This window comes from Ctenopharyngodon idella, chromosome 21 (assembly GCF_019924925.1).
Source record: "Ctenopharyngodon idella isolate HZGC_01 chromosome 21, HZGC01, whole genome shotgun sequence".
Taxonomy (NCBI): domain Eukaryota; kingdom Metazoa; phylum Chordata; class Actinopteri; order Cypriniformes; family Xenocyprididae; genus Ctenopharyngodon; species Ctenopharyngodon idella.
Window position 1 is genome coordinate 7,878,302 of NC_067240.1, and position 14,772 is coordinate 7,893,073.

Genomic DNA, 14,772 nt, shown 5'->3' on the forward strand with positions numbered 1-14,772 from the left:
AATGATAGATAGAACAAATGAACGATAGATAGATGGATAGAACAAACAAATGATAGATAGATTGAGGCTCTTAAAAAAAAAAAAATCAAATGAACTTATGAAATGGATATTTTATTAATTTAGATGAATGGGAATACTAACAGGTAACTCTCTCCAGGTGTTATAGACATCTCTTGGCTCGATCTGAACCCTGCCAGAAAAAACAAAAGAGCTCTTTTTTAGTGCCATCCTGGTGGACCACACTGACCAGGCATCTTGAAAGGGGAAGGATAGGGCAGTAGATTCACTTGAGATTATTATTTAAAACCTCTGCTAATAAGCTTTGCCATGCTGGGAATGGGCTGGTGGGGTGAGGAAAGGGTGATCTCTGGGGCCATTAAATTGCAAATGAGTGATGATGTGCTAGAGAGGCTCCCCCCGATCACGAGCCACTGCTGCACACATAAGGGCCTCTCATATACCTCAGCCAACACCAGACCCAGCTGGGTCCACTGGATACACAGCCAAAAGCTGCACAGGGTGTCTAGTCCCCCTACACGTCCTCTTTCCAGCCCTCTATGTTTCGAGCTGAAAGTTATTACTCAGAATGTCATACACACTCGCACTGTATATTTAAAATAAACCCACATCCTTAAAACAAACAAGGTTTTTAATTAATCAAGCTGGCCTGTGAGAATAAAACAACAAATGCTCGCATTCAGTCCCGGACTGTCAGATCTGCATGTGTGCGATTTTTAGCTCCAGCCCGACTGTGACCCTGCATTAGAAGGTCGTTCTCTGTCCGAGGCCATGATGGCCACAAAATAGTGCTTAAATCTTTAAAAACGTCACCTATAAATTACTGCAAAGGACAGCGGGGTCAAAGCTTGGCGTGGAATCCGGCCAAGAGCCATCAATCTGCGGTGAGGGTGACATCTGTCTCAGGGACTCCCCTGTTCTCTCTTTCTGCCCGATTCCTTTCTCTTTTATCCAACCCCCCTCCCTCGCCATCCATCTTTATCGCGCTCTTTCGCGCTTTCTTGCAAATGAAGGTCCTCCCACTAAACCCAAACATATTAAAATTCATGAGCAAATGTTATGTCGCATGTATTTCAACGCAGGGGCTTCTCAAGCACCCAAGCTTTTCGTGGCATCACTTTCAGTGCAGGTTTAATGCCCATTTTGGGCATGAAATACTGATTTTCTGCCTCAGAAAGTGGGCTCTGCACATTTTAAACTGCCACGGAGACTTTCACAGCACGGTTGAAATCCAACCTGCAACTTTCAGACTTCCATTCTGAAGATCCTTGAGTTTAGCCCTAGCAGCATTCTGCTGTCTGACCTCCCCATTTCTCTCTTATAATTCTTATAATTTATTCATATATTCTCCTAATTCCCAAAACAAACCTTAAAAGATGTCTGCAATTTCTCCAGCTCTCTCACCTCCATTTGAAAAGCAAACTGCAGGCACTTTTAATTCATGGGATGAAATGAGAAGTGCGAGAACCTGACAAGTCATGTCTTTTTTTTTTTTTTTTTTTTAGCAGCCACTCTGATGGCAGTGGATTAATGAAAAGGTTTGAACTGACCCTGAACCTCATAACTTTGAATTTTATGCTTCCTGATAGACTGAAAAGACAAGCAAAACAATGTTTTATTTCTAAACAGTCTGCAAGCTCTCCTAAGCCATTTTAACCGTTCAGGCACCGTAGCTCAAAGCTGTAAGAAAACACAGACAAAAAGGTTCTTGATGCTCTAGCAGTCCGGTTGGTCTTTTAACGTCTTATGCTGAATGAATTTCAGTCCAATAAATATCATGACATTAAAATCCTATTTACATGCAATAACACTGAGTGGGAAAATCACTAATGAGGATTTATTTATTAACAATGCCTCAATAAAAAAAAAATCGTAGTCCCCTATGAATAACAAATAGACTGTTTCAGTCGACGTCAAGCTAATTATAATCTCATAATGGTTTAATAGGGGGTTGTTCCAGAGTCATTATGTGTTTTTCTTGGGGTACGTGAGCGCCGTCAAATCACTTTTGTATCAAAGAACACTGTAAATCTATAACCACAAGAGAAGTAGATACTTTAAATGCTATACATATACACTTATGCATATACACCGCATACATAAGCATTGCAATCTCCATGCGCCGAAGTCGGCCGGTATCATATCACCATCTCGATCTGCTCTGACTGCAGGCGAAGCGTATCCTCCACCCTCACGTATCCCACAATACCCTCCTGCTACTCTGAAAACGACTAGCTTCCACACATCCTCTGTTTTATATCAAACCCTGCATGATAAATCTCAATACAGCTCAGCACAAGATGGTACATTAGCATAGGTACGAGAACACCTTGTGTCAGTACAGACGTACTCTGTGGTAAGTCCTCCAAATAATAAAAATACAGATGGATGGCTGTTCTGACATGTAGCTCACAAAACAGCAGTTCTTAATGCACCGTTGCTTCTGTCATAAAGAAAAGACAAATTATGCTTAATATAGTTAATCTATTTGACTATTTAATGTGACATAAACAAATGTTGGTTCAGTCATGTATAATAACATGAGAAAATATAATCTATGAAAGCCGAAACATCAAGTACCAGGATGTTATTAGCAATCACATACGCCTAATACACACAGAGGCTGTTGTTTACAAGGAAATGGTGGGTGAGTGTTGTATAAAGCAAAGACCCATTATGGGCCCGTAACTCTGCCACACAGTGTGCACTCATGCTATCACTGACCCGTGGAATATTGTTTCATCTGTTCATTGCAGGATTTTAAATACTACTGCTCCCTGCAATGCATGCATGGAAACTCAAATAGCTCTGTACTTCTGATCCATAAGTTTATCGGCTGTTTATATGTGTGGAAACGTGCATCTCTAGGGTCGGAATCGCGGAATCCAGTCATAAAAACAGAATTTACTGTAGCCTATAATGCGGAGTGTCACGGAATTTGTCAAATTTTTGATGAATAAATAAAAAGTAGGTCAGTATACTTAAATCAAATTGGTATGTAGACTAGTGTTTGTGAATATGAAACCACAAAAAGACTATTTAAATATGAATCCTGCATGTTCTGCGTCTCTGTGAATGAATGGCACTGGCGCGCAGTTTCATTTACCACACACACTGAACCAAGCGTGGCGCTTACGGTGTTTTCAGCCTCTGCTGCCTCACTATATGAGGACATGACTCCATGAACTTCATTTCCAGAGCCGCTCTAAGAGTCACTTCATGTCATGAGCATTTTACCGTTTCATTTGAGAAAAACTATCGTCATATCATGAACACACAGACACTCGAAAGGTCTTCATGGCAACCCATCAAAATAAAAGCTCGGTTTAACTTAAAGAAATTGTGACAAATATATTACTGTTGTACAGAATTAAACTACGTCTCAATGTAATAATAATACGAACATTAACAACAATAAATTATTATTATTAAAACTTTATTTTTTTAAGGAATAATCACAATTTTTCTTCCATGTTTTAATTTTAACAATAAAACTCTGACAAAAGTTTGTTTAATGTCATAAAATATAAATTAAATTGTTTTATGCCTTCATTTGATTGACAGAAAAATTAAAATACACAACACAGAATTCCTGAAAAAACAAAAACAAAACATTTCATAGAAATGAGAAATTAAAAAAAAAGTTCTTAGAATTTTTTTTATAAATAAATACATTTTGTTGTTTTTATGAAATCAATTAATTAGACATGCTTTTTGATTATTAAAATTTAATTATACCATTAAAATGGAATCCAGAAAACTTAAAACAGGGAACAGAATTTGGTGAAAAACGTATTTCATAGGGCCCTAAAAATTGTAATTTTTGTTAAACTTTTAATAAATTATTGTTAAATTGTATAAGTTTTTTTTTTTAAAGTAATTTAAGTTTTTTTAGTAATTAGACATGCTTTTTGATTACTAAAATTTAATTTACCCATTAAAATGGAATCCAAAAAAATAAAAACGTGAAAAAAAAAAAAAAAAAAAAAAAAAAAAAATCCAGAAAAATTAAAACAATTCAATCAAAATTGAAAAAATGGAATTTGGAAAAAAATAAAAGTAATAGTAATAAAAATAAAAGCCCACACATCTGTGAAAGAGATTTTCACATAATTGGGAGAAACATCATTTACTATCCCTTACACAGAAGCTTTTTTGACAGAAATTTCTTGAGGCTGGATTTTGAAACGTCAAAGCTACTCTTTGCCATACACAAAAAGGAAATATTGAAAATTATATATGATTATGTTAGTTATTTATAAAGGTGCTAGGATGTGATTTGATTCCAGGTCTCCTTAAAGAAAACTACACCACTATAGAGAAAAACATGCAAGCAGAGATTTTTTTTTAATTATTTGTCTTCCATCGAAAAAATGTGAACCAGGACTGTAACTGGCATACTCCTCAAAAACAAAACAAAATAAAGTTACCAATAAGAGTGTTGTACTCTCAGCTCCACTTATCACATTTCCACAGATTTTCCTAAAGAAATCAATGCATATACTGCAAAAACAGCTTTCTAAACCTGCTCACAGTGAAACAACCAACAGTTAGTCTAACAACCAGGTTCATTGTAATTTTACAGCTTCAGTGTAGCCCTATTTACAATCCACTATAAAAAGACATAATGATGATTAACACTACATAGCCCCTTCATTCCTTTCCAAGTAGTTTGCTCTCTTTTTCTCCTTCTTTGTGCTCGTTTACATTAAAAAGTAATTAAAATGTTGCGTGCTTAAATCAATCCATACAATGAAAATAATCTAAGCTATTACCTAGGCTTTTGTCTGCTTTTAGTTCTCTACCCCACCATTCTCTGCACACTAATTAATGAAGTTTGAATACAGCATCATTAGACTAACAAATAGGTAACGCTTCACATAATGAGAAAAAAAGAATTTAAAATGATGTAAAGGGCTCAGACAAAAAGAGCACACTGGTGTATTTTTAACAAGATGGATTCTATGTAGATTCTCAGATCGCATCAGGTACGCTGAATTAAAAAATCATTACATGTTAAATTACAATGTGGTTATTTTTGTAGTTTGCTTGCAGAGTGGAGTAGCGAAAACCATTTCTGAGGAGAAAATAAGCAATCATTGGTCTAAATAGGTTACTGCTTAGAAAGTTTTCATTCACCCCAGAATTATGCAACCTGCATGCTTCCTTCTTTGCTCATGGGCAAACACAGAATTTGAACCAATCACATGAGCCATAAATGTCATGTGACAAATCACTCTGGAGCCATAGTAAATCTATTAGCTACTGAGTGGTGACCTCAAATGCAGCGAACGAGAAAAAAAAGCCCATGCTTTAAAAAAAAAAATAAAAAAAATACTGGATCCATGTTTTTATTAGTCGATTCATAGTGTTATATTACAGCAAGAAAAATGGAAGCATTTCGAAGCAAAGAGCTTCTCCAGATGAAACTGAAGCATTTTGACTGACAGCTCTGTTTTCTCGCTGTATTTTCAGCACTATGACACCTTTTCTTAGCCTTGCCTAGACAGCAGTGCACATATCACTCCTAAACCCTTTAAATATTTAACACACACACCACAATAACACTTAGATGATGCAACTAGTTTGAAAACAGAAACTATTAATTTTGCTAGAGCTGTTGTCAGAAACTGCAAGGCTTCGGAGGTTCTTAAATCAAAATTGTGATTCACAGACAGAGCGAGTTAAAACCAGTGTGCCGCAGAGGGGGGTGTGGCCTCGGGCTTTTCATCGGCACAGTTTATATGAAATTACAGCTAAACCTTATAAAACTTTTAAGGCTGAACCCAGTTTAGCCCTGCTTTGCTCTTCGAGTCCCGCTATTTAAATATATGAAAACACAACAAGGCCATTACGCCGGACATAAATCTTGCAAGATAAAATTTTAGGAAGCCTGCAAAAGCTGCGCAGCGAAGCATATTTGCATAGTTTTCAATTTAGAAAGTAAATCGCCTCCGCCAAGCGGCATTACTTCCAGTTTAAAAGTTCACACAGCTATCTGACCGAGAGTTATGGTAGATAACAGATGAAATTCATGAGATGAGTGTTTTGGGATTAGCTGTTGCACATAAACATGTCTCCATGCTGTCTGAGACGAGTTTTAAAGTGCCTCAAGGCATGAGAAAATGGCTACATTTTGGCCCAATTCAGACAGCACAACAGGGTCACACTGGCTAATAAGGGCCACCGCAGGGTTAGGACTGCTAGACAGGTTCTCTATCCTGTAGAACTCCAAACCTGCGGGCCAACACATGCAGCATTTTCTTTTCCCTCTCTTTCATCGGCAAGTCATTGCTCACCTTGAGTAACTATCTTTTCTCTTGATCGCTGACCTCTGTGGCAATTGCCACAAATAACGCTGGACAAAAACAGTTCTGCCACCCTTTCGACTGTCCTCCTGAAAAATGGGCCTTCTCTCATGTATGGATATTTACATGCATGTTCACTGCTACTTATATTGAATGCAGACATACTGCATATTGAGAAGGCGACCTACGGTCAGCGGCGACCTCCGCAGTGACACGTCGACTCACTCATAAACAAAGCAGACGCATCGATCATGCGGCGCAGATACCGCACTCGAAGCGGGAGCTTGTCTGCGCTTTCTCGGCGGGGATGAGCAATTGGAGACTAGAGGCTTGAGAGGATTTGGGATGGGCTGAGGCTCGGAACATCTGCAGATCCGAACGAGCTAGAGAGGAAAAAAAAGAGAAACGCTGTGTGTGCAGATGATGCAACAGCAATGCAATGGTGAGTCCAGGACGCGAGCTGAATTAACACCAAGCCGCAGGAGGAAAAACCCAGCATTTCTCTTTCTCCGGCAAGGACATCCAATTGTCTTTTGGAAAAATCCTGCCCAGAAACTCAGGTTTAGGTTGCCCAGAAACAGAATTTTCTTCCCCGTTAACACAGTCTCTAGATAACACAATACCCCAATGGAAAACATTTGTACTTGTACATTTTTTTCAAGGAGAGCTTGTTTGGACCTTTGAAACACAACTGCCTAGAAAATAAAAATGTGTTGATGTAAATTCAACTGAAACAGAAAGACAGTGCGGGACATATCGAACAGCTCCTCCCCTTTTTTTAAATAGCCAATAGTGTTTCGTTTATATCACAGCTCGGCCAGAGCCAATAAGCTCGGTAAAGCCTAAGTTTCCTTCTAATCTCTAACCATTACTCCCCCTAATCTCCTCCATATCACTTTAAAATATAGCATTCTGTGGAGAATTCAAATGGGTCCAATACATTTTGGGGTCTGTGCTGACTCTTTTGTCATGATCCGCTCCGTGCTATCGTGTCTCTGGACCAGAGCAGACTGTGTGAGTGCTGCGGCCACACTAACATGAAACTAGACTTCATTCGCCTCAATGGAAAGCATATTTACACTGTGTAAATCGTTCTCTATCCCCTATATAGTGCACTATGTGCCATTCACCATGTAGAAAATAGTAAAAGTGTGAACAAGTGACCGATTTCAGCCACAGCTTCAGCGTCTCTTTACAATGTAGGGGGCGGGACGCTTTAGATTCTAAAGAGCATTTGATTGGACAGAAGATCTGATGAGAAGCTGAAGTCATGATGTCATAAAAATCCACGATCCATTTTAGACCAAGCTTTGAATGCTTATATCTCCTAAATGTGAATTTTGTCATTGTTTTGGAACACACCAGCTTATTCCTAACCTTAAAGGGATAGTTCACCCAAAAATCATTTACTCACCTTCAAGTTGTTCCAAACCTGCATAAATTTCTTTGTTCTGCTGAACACACACACACACAAAAAAAGATGTTTGGAAGAATGTTTGTAACCAAACAGATCTCGCACCCCCATTGACTACCATAGTAGGGAGGAAAAAATACTATGGTAGTCAATGTGGGGTGAGATCTGCTTGGTTACAAACATTCTTCCAAATATCTTCCTTTGTGTTCAGCAGAACAAAGAAATTTATGCAGGTTTGGAACAACTTGAGGTTGAGTGAATGATGACAGAATTTTCATTTTTGGGTGAACTATCCCTTTAAGGCTAACATATTCATACTAAAAGCTAAAAAAAAAAAAAAAAAAAAAAAAAAAAAAAAACTTACATTTTGATTTCAGGTGGACTTTAAACATGGAAGCTAGTCATGAGCTTCAGCTAAACAAGACAATGCTAACCATCACAATCCCAGACTTTGCAAGCTGGGTGGGATAGTAATTCAGTGCATAGCGGCAATCTCCCCTACGCTAAAAGGCATGCAAGGAGAAGATGTTACAGTCCGCAGCATGTTTCCTGTAGCTGCTGGTGACCGGTACAAATGGCCTCTATTAGCTGTGCTGAGTCACGCAGAGCAGCCAAATGAAAGTGCTGGTGAACGGAGGACTCAAGAACTCCCCCCCAGCTCAGACCTGCCCCCCCCCCCAAGTACCCAGTTTTCTCCATCTAACTCTCTTTCTACTTGTCTACTTCTATTACTCAGTTTAAAACAGAAGCCCATTCCTGTGCCGAACTCTTTTTTTAGTCTGTTTTCATCCATCTTTTTGTTTTGTTTCTCCTCTTTCTACTGCTCTCTTTTTCAATCCATCATTCTTCCGATCTCCATCCTTTAGCCAGTGTTGCCTCTTTCTCACGTTCTCCCGAGAGACGGGAGTCTTAAGACTAGATAACTGATGTACAGAATCATTACTTTGGCTGCTCAGGCATGAGGATGAATGAAGCCCCCTCCGCTCAGTGTCTCATTAGAGTCTACACGTAAAACGCATCGTGCTTTATTCAGTCATGGCTCCAGATGCGCATCCAGCATGGCAAAATCAAATGTATGCCCGCACGCCACGTCTGCATATCAAAAACAGAGCACAAAAGTAGACCATATGCATGAGAATAATGACTATCAAAAATAGAATTCAGCAGCATAGTACGAAAATGCAGCGTCTCCTCCTACGTGCTTCTTTATAGCATCAAACGCGTTCCCTCTCCACCTACGCTCATCACAACTTCAAACGCTCACGCTTCTCAACGATGTTTGCTTCTGGTGTTTACCTGAACAACGCGGGATCGTTTTCTTGACGATTTTAGAATCTGCTGAAAATGAACCGCTAGCAATTAAAGGCATAGTTCACCCAAAAAGGAAAATTCTGTCATCATTTACTCACCTTCATGTCGTTCCAAACCTGTATGAGTTTCTTTCTTCATTGGAGCACAGAAGGAGATATTTTGAAGAACATTGGGATCCAAACAACATTGGACCCCAATTGTATGGACATTTTTCACAACATTCGCAAGAAAGAAAGTCATACAGGTTTGGAACAACAAGAAGGTGAGTAAATAATGATAGAATTTTCATTTTGTGTTTGGATGTGATCTCAGCAGTCTACACTGGCTTGCCATACCGCTGTCTCAGTCTGTCATGTCAACATCTCTCCAATCATCTGCAAGAAGCAGAAACTATCTTTAAGAGACACCAATATTTGCACTGAAAACATTGAGGTTCTGCTGCTTCCGTTATCCTAGACCCCAACAGAGAGCTGCAGACCTGCTCTCAGGACCTCATCTCAGCGTGGAGTGTAATGGTAAATCTTGAACGATGTGTGTAGGAGGGTAAGTGAGTGAATAAATGGATGACAAAACCCCTTCTAGCCTGTGAATGGAAAGAAAAATTGCACGATTGGAAGAGGAGAGACGGCAGAGACATGCAGCAGGCTGGAGGAGGTGATAACGTGTGAAGAGAGGAAGTGGGTGGAGGTGGAGATGGATGAAGAGCCAAGATGGAGAACTTCCTATAATGATGAAAAACAAGACAATACGATCATGTTAATGATCAAAGAGGGCAGACAACTGAAGGAATAGAATATTTATGGAGCTTTAAAGAATAATCATTTGTTTGGGAGGCACATTCAGAAAAAATAAAGTAATTTTAGTGGTAGCTTGCTAGATTTTAGTTTTCCACTGAGATAGATCCTTTAATGTCCCTATGAAATCTCAATCTTCTCTTGCTCTAAAAAATGCTGGGTTAAAAACAATGAACAAACCCAGCAATTGGGTTGTTTTAACCCAGCGGTTGGGATAAATGTTTGCCCAATGTTCTGGGCAGTTTTATTTAACCCAACTATTGTTTAAAAATTACTATATGGCTGGCTTAAAATGAACCCAAAATAGATCGGAAATTAAAAATCAGACGCATAATTACTAGAGGCAACAATAATAATCAAAAGGTTAAACATTTATTAATAAGCAAGTTTATTGTTTAATTATTACTCATTAAACTTATTAATAAATGTTTATAAATGTTAATTTCCAACATACTTTGGGTTCATTTTAAACAAGTCATTTTTAAACAATAGTTGAGTTAAATAAAAACTACCCAACAGGCTGGGCAAACATTTAACCCAAGCGCTGGGTTAAAACAACCCATTCTCTGGATTAAAACAACCCAATTGCTGGGTTTGTCCATTTTCAACCCAACTTGGGTTGTTTTTAACCCAAAAACAACCCAAGAGTGTTTAGAGTGTGATGATGTGCTCACCGGCACGAGAGTGGGACAATAATCCCTTCCCTCCAGCAACTTGTCACTCACATGAGATCGCAGCAATTAGCAAACAATGATCAATTCCCGATGGACAAAATCAAGTCCCGCTCTACATTTTTTTCTTGTTTGAAAAGCCATTTCACTGTGTCACAATAGGGCAGAAAATTAAAATTCTTTCATCTTTACTCACCCTCATCTCATTCCAAACCTGTTAGACTTACTTTCTTCTGTGGAACTCAAAAGAAAATATCCAAAGTGACCTTCATTTAAGGGAAGGAAAAAAAAAACTGTCAAAATATCTGTTCAACAGAAGAAACAAATACATACAGGTTTGGAACCACACGAGGGTGAGTAAATGATCACAGAATTTGCATTTTAGGTGAACTATCCTTTTAAGGGTACATATAAGCACTTTTTAAGGGTGCTGCCCAAGTGACAATGTACTACTTTTCCTGAAAGTAAAGGGAAAGGTCAGTTTTACAAAACAGCATATTAAGTTCTAGAAGCTAAGAGAGCTCCAAAGCGGACAGGCCCCAGCGTACTGCAGGGTACGGAGAGAACGGCACCGCTGCCAAATGGAAATAGATTTTGAGAGACACTGACGCCAGTGCTTATGTTGTGGAGAGGGAGTGAACGAGTACCTAAACTCAGTCGTAACATAGAGCCAAGCAGGCCTGACGACCACACTAGTGAATACAGACCCTGCAGTGGGGGGATGGGTACAAAGGACCATATATTGCAAAAAGGAGACAGTTCCTAGAATCAGCCGGCATGACTCCCCATAGTTCACGAGCAACATGATTAACCACCGGACGGGGAGTACTCCAGCGGTGCTATTAATAAAAGATAACCTCCTACCCTCCCCAGATCCGCTTCTCAAAGCCACATTTTTGCTAGGCACATACAGAGGACAGCTTTGTTTACTACAACAGAGGGACTTCATCCCTGGGGCTTGGGTAAGCAGCTTCTTCCCTCGACTCCCAGTGTTGGATGGGTAAATTAGCCACTGATGTGACCCTAAAGCCAAACAATGTCCTCTGGGTTGGGGATCAATTAGACAAGCCTGTGAAATAATGTCACCCCTGGGAAGATCCCCCTTTGGACCCCTGGCTGAGGGTTTCAGGAATTGATCTTTCCGAACACACCACAGGTACACAACTTCAGCAGTAATTACCACACTGCAGGAGCGAGCGAGCGCACAAACAAGGCACAGTTGCAGCCGAACCTAACCGGAGATGTGAGTTGCTGCGTATGACACCAACTGGCAAAGAGAAGATAAGCAGGAGGTAATTATAGTTCGGTGGCTGTTACTGCTAGAACACACCACACTGAAATGCTATTGTGTGGACTGTCATCATAAATTAATATTTTATTGTGAAGCAATAGAACAGGAACAATCATGGCTACACAACCCCAATTAAGAGGTTACTGGACAGATCCCTTTCAGTACAGATCCTATCCTTGCTCATAATGTTCTCTTTCATTGTCTAGACGGCTGCCATTTACCTTTAGTTCTTGCACGATTATACTTAGACAAAAGATAATAGGCTACTTGTCTCAGACAGTATACAAGGGAGTTTTTTCTGTTGTGCACACAACACGATCTCTAAAGAAAACTAATTGGGGAAATGTTTATGGAAGGTCAAACATACACAAGTACAAACACATTCATTTTTTTCTACCATGGTGGGGACTTTCCATTAGCTTCTATTGTATTTATACTGAGTTAATAATATATAATAAATCTCAAATATGTTTTATTTAGTATGTCAAATCATTAGGAACACTGGCTGGTCCCCACAATGTAGATTTTAGAATATTCTATCCTTGAACATCTAGTCAGCACAATGGATGCAAAACCTGAACACACACACACACACACACACACACATTAATGCAATGCCTAACAAAGTGATGGACTTATAAGCGAGCTGGACCTCAAGACATCTTCTACAGAACATGGCTTGTCACACTACACTTAACCCTGGGTTAATGTCTTTTTCAACACGATGTAAAGACCAGTTGTAACCCTGGGATAAGCACACATTTCACACTTGCCATTTTGGAAGGGGATTAGCGTTACTTTTATCCCTGGGTTGTACTAGCACCGCTAACGAAACAACACGACGCTAAAACGTAAGTTGTTTAGCAACAGACACCCATCACAAACTTGCCTCAGTGCTTACCTTATTAAATATTCATACGCTTTGTACATTTGCTGAAAGTTTCACGCGCCGTGTTTAGTCTCCACGTCTGAGGGGAAAGAGTTAGGATGTCGAACAGCGACGGCAGACGCGTTAAATGGAGATGAATAGACTATATTAATTTAGCTCTACATAGCGACTTTTCACACAGACGAACAAGCATTTATTAAACACGTCGCGTGCAATATTTGTCAAGAGTTATTCACCTTAGAAATATTCAAATAAGAACGTTAAGGTTTACAAATCTTGACTAGCTACCTAGAATTAACCCATAAAGTAGGAACAGTGTGAAACAGAATAAGATACGTCGATTTCAAGTGTGAAAAGCGCATATCTATCCATCCCCCGCCACCCCATCCTACAAAATAGGATCGCGTAAAAACAGCAAAGTATCCTACCATTTGCCTTCTGACGCTACTATATTCGCTTCGTGTTGGTTACTGAACAATTCTAAATCCATACTTAACTTTTGTAGTACACCAATGAATGAATTATTACCTAAAATATTTAATGTTAAATTTATATATGCATAAAAATAGCCAGTACATTCAAGCCTGTCGTTCAAGCATCAAATTTTATGATTGAGACGGAGGCAAAGCAAATCAAGACATTAGAGTGACAGGAATCGAGTGGGAAACTGCTCTCGCGAGCGAAACGTACCTTTGTGCATGCCAGTGAAGCGGTCTTTCAGCACGGTGAGCTCGTAGATCTTGCCAAATTCCTCGAAGAGCGGCCGGAGGTCCTTCTCGTCCAGGTTGCGGGGTATCTGTCCGATGAATAGTTTGATGGCATCATGGTCCTTCATGGGAATGGTGGCGCAGCTCGCGGGACTGTGAGTGTGGCTTATTCCGTTCACGAGCCCGTTCGTACTGGCCGCTCCTCCATGCACCGCGGCGTCCACCTGTCCGTTCGTTAAAGTTGCCATGTTCACCGCGAGGACTTTCAGCTGCTACGCCTTCTGAAGTGTTTCAAATGACGGGATGAGACGTCCTACTCTGGTTTTCGCCGAAAATGTACAGATGCAAACACGTACCATTGAACACAAGTCAAATATCAAACGCGTTTGGTCGTCCAGGCGGAGGCGTGATTCCTTGTATTTGTCCCTTACTACTCAATTCATTCATTCATGTAATAAAAACGAGAGAGAGAGAGAAAGAGAGAGAGAGACAGACCGTGAGAGTTCGCTTTACCTCCGTTCCCCTCGCCCCTGCTTCTAGCTACCCTTTTATTTTTTTGCATTGAGAAGTCGGTATGGGTGTCCTCCCGGTTTAAACCGACAGGGCTGTCTCAAACGCGCTCAGTGCAGTGGGGAGGAAGAGGAGAAAAAGCAGCTCCCTTTATGTCACACGACGCTCTCTCTCCCCCTCTCATCGTTATACAGTAACATGGTATGTTCCGCCGAAGGAGAGGGACTATAAATAAAGAAAATATCACATTTACACGGCTCTTTGTACGCTGCCTTGTGAATGACGTACCTTAGACTTCTACATAGTAACATCCAATCTATTAAAAAAAATGTACGCATTGGTTTTCCAACGCACTCCAATGCATAATGTTCCCCTATGTGCATTTCTCAGGAAAGCATCAAAGGATTCACCCAAATTCGCTGTAAAGAGCTGAGGGAACTAATGGACAGCGACAGTGCTGAAAAGCTCGGAAAGTGCAAGGGCAAAAACAGCCTTATGCATGCAACCTCGCTGGGATAAATCCTTTCAATGTTATTATTATTATTATTATTTTACTTATTCGTAAAAAAATTTATTTCGCTGAATGAAAACAATGCCTCTCTTCAAATGCACGAGCCAGAAAGAGGGCTGTGAGCTCCTCCGCGCGGTGTGTACGAGCAGGGAGGCGACGCGTTACTGTGTGTGTGTTCAGGAATGGGGGTTATAAAAATACAAATCTGTATCATATAGTTGGCTCTCAATGAGGAACCTTTAACCCATTCAGTGTCCATTCCAATGAGCACGTTTTGTAAGGTTTTGATTTAATGCATTTCTACACTCTAAACCTGCTGGGTTAAAAACAAACCAAGTTGGGTTGAAG

At 39.9% G+C, this 14,772-nt stretch overlaps 1 protein-coding gene across 9 annotated transcripts in view; it reads right to left on the bottom strand.

The window, feature by feature from the left end:
* LOC127503456 (CUGBP Elav-like family member 4) overlaps positions 1–14,079 on the bottom strand; it is a 103,220-nt gene extending 89,141 nt beyond the window's left edge. For 2 of the 9 annotated variants that reach the window (XM_051877303.1, XM_051877302.1), the window contains exon 1: positions 13,387–14,076. In XM_051877303.1, the coding sequence (XP_051733263.1) occupies positions 13,387–13,651 (265 nt within the window). In that variant the 5' untranslated portion in view covers positions 13,652–14,076. Of the gene's footprint in view, positions 1–13,386 lie in introns of all 9 variants that reach the window. The other 7 variants (XM_051877301.1, XM_051877300.1, XM_051877297.1 and 4 more) reach the window with 5 other exon arrangements.
* Positions 14,080–14,772: the final 693 nt, after the last annotated feature.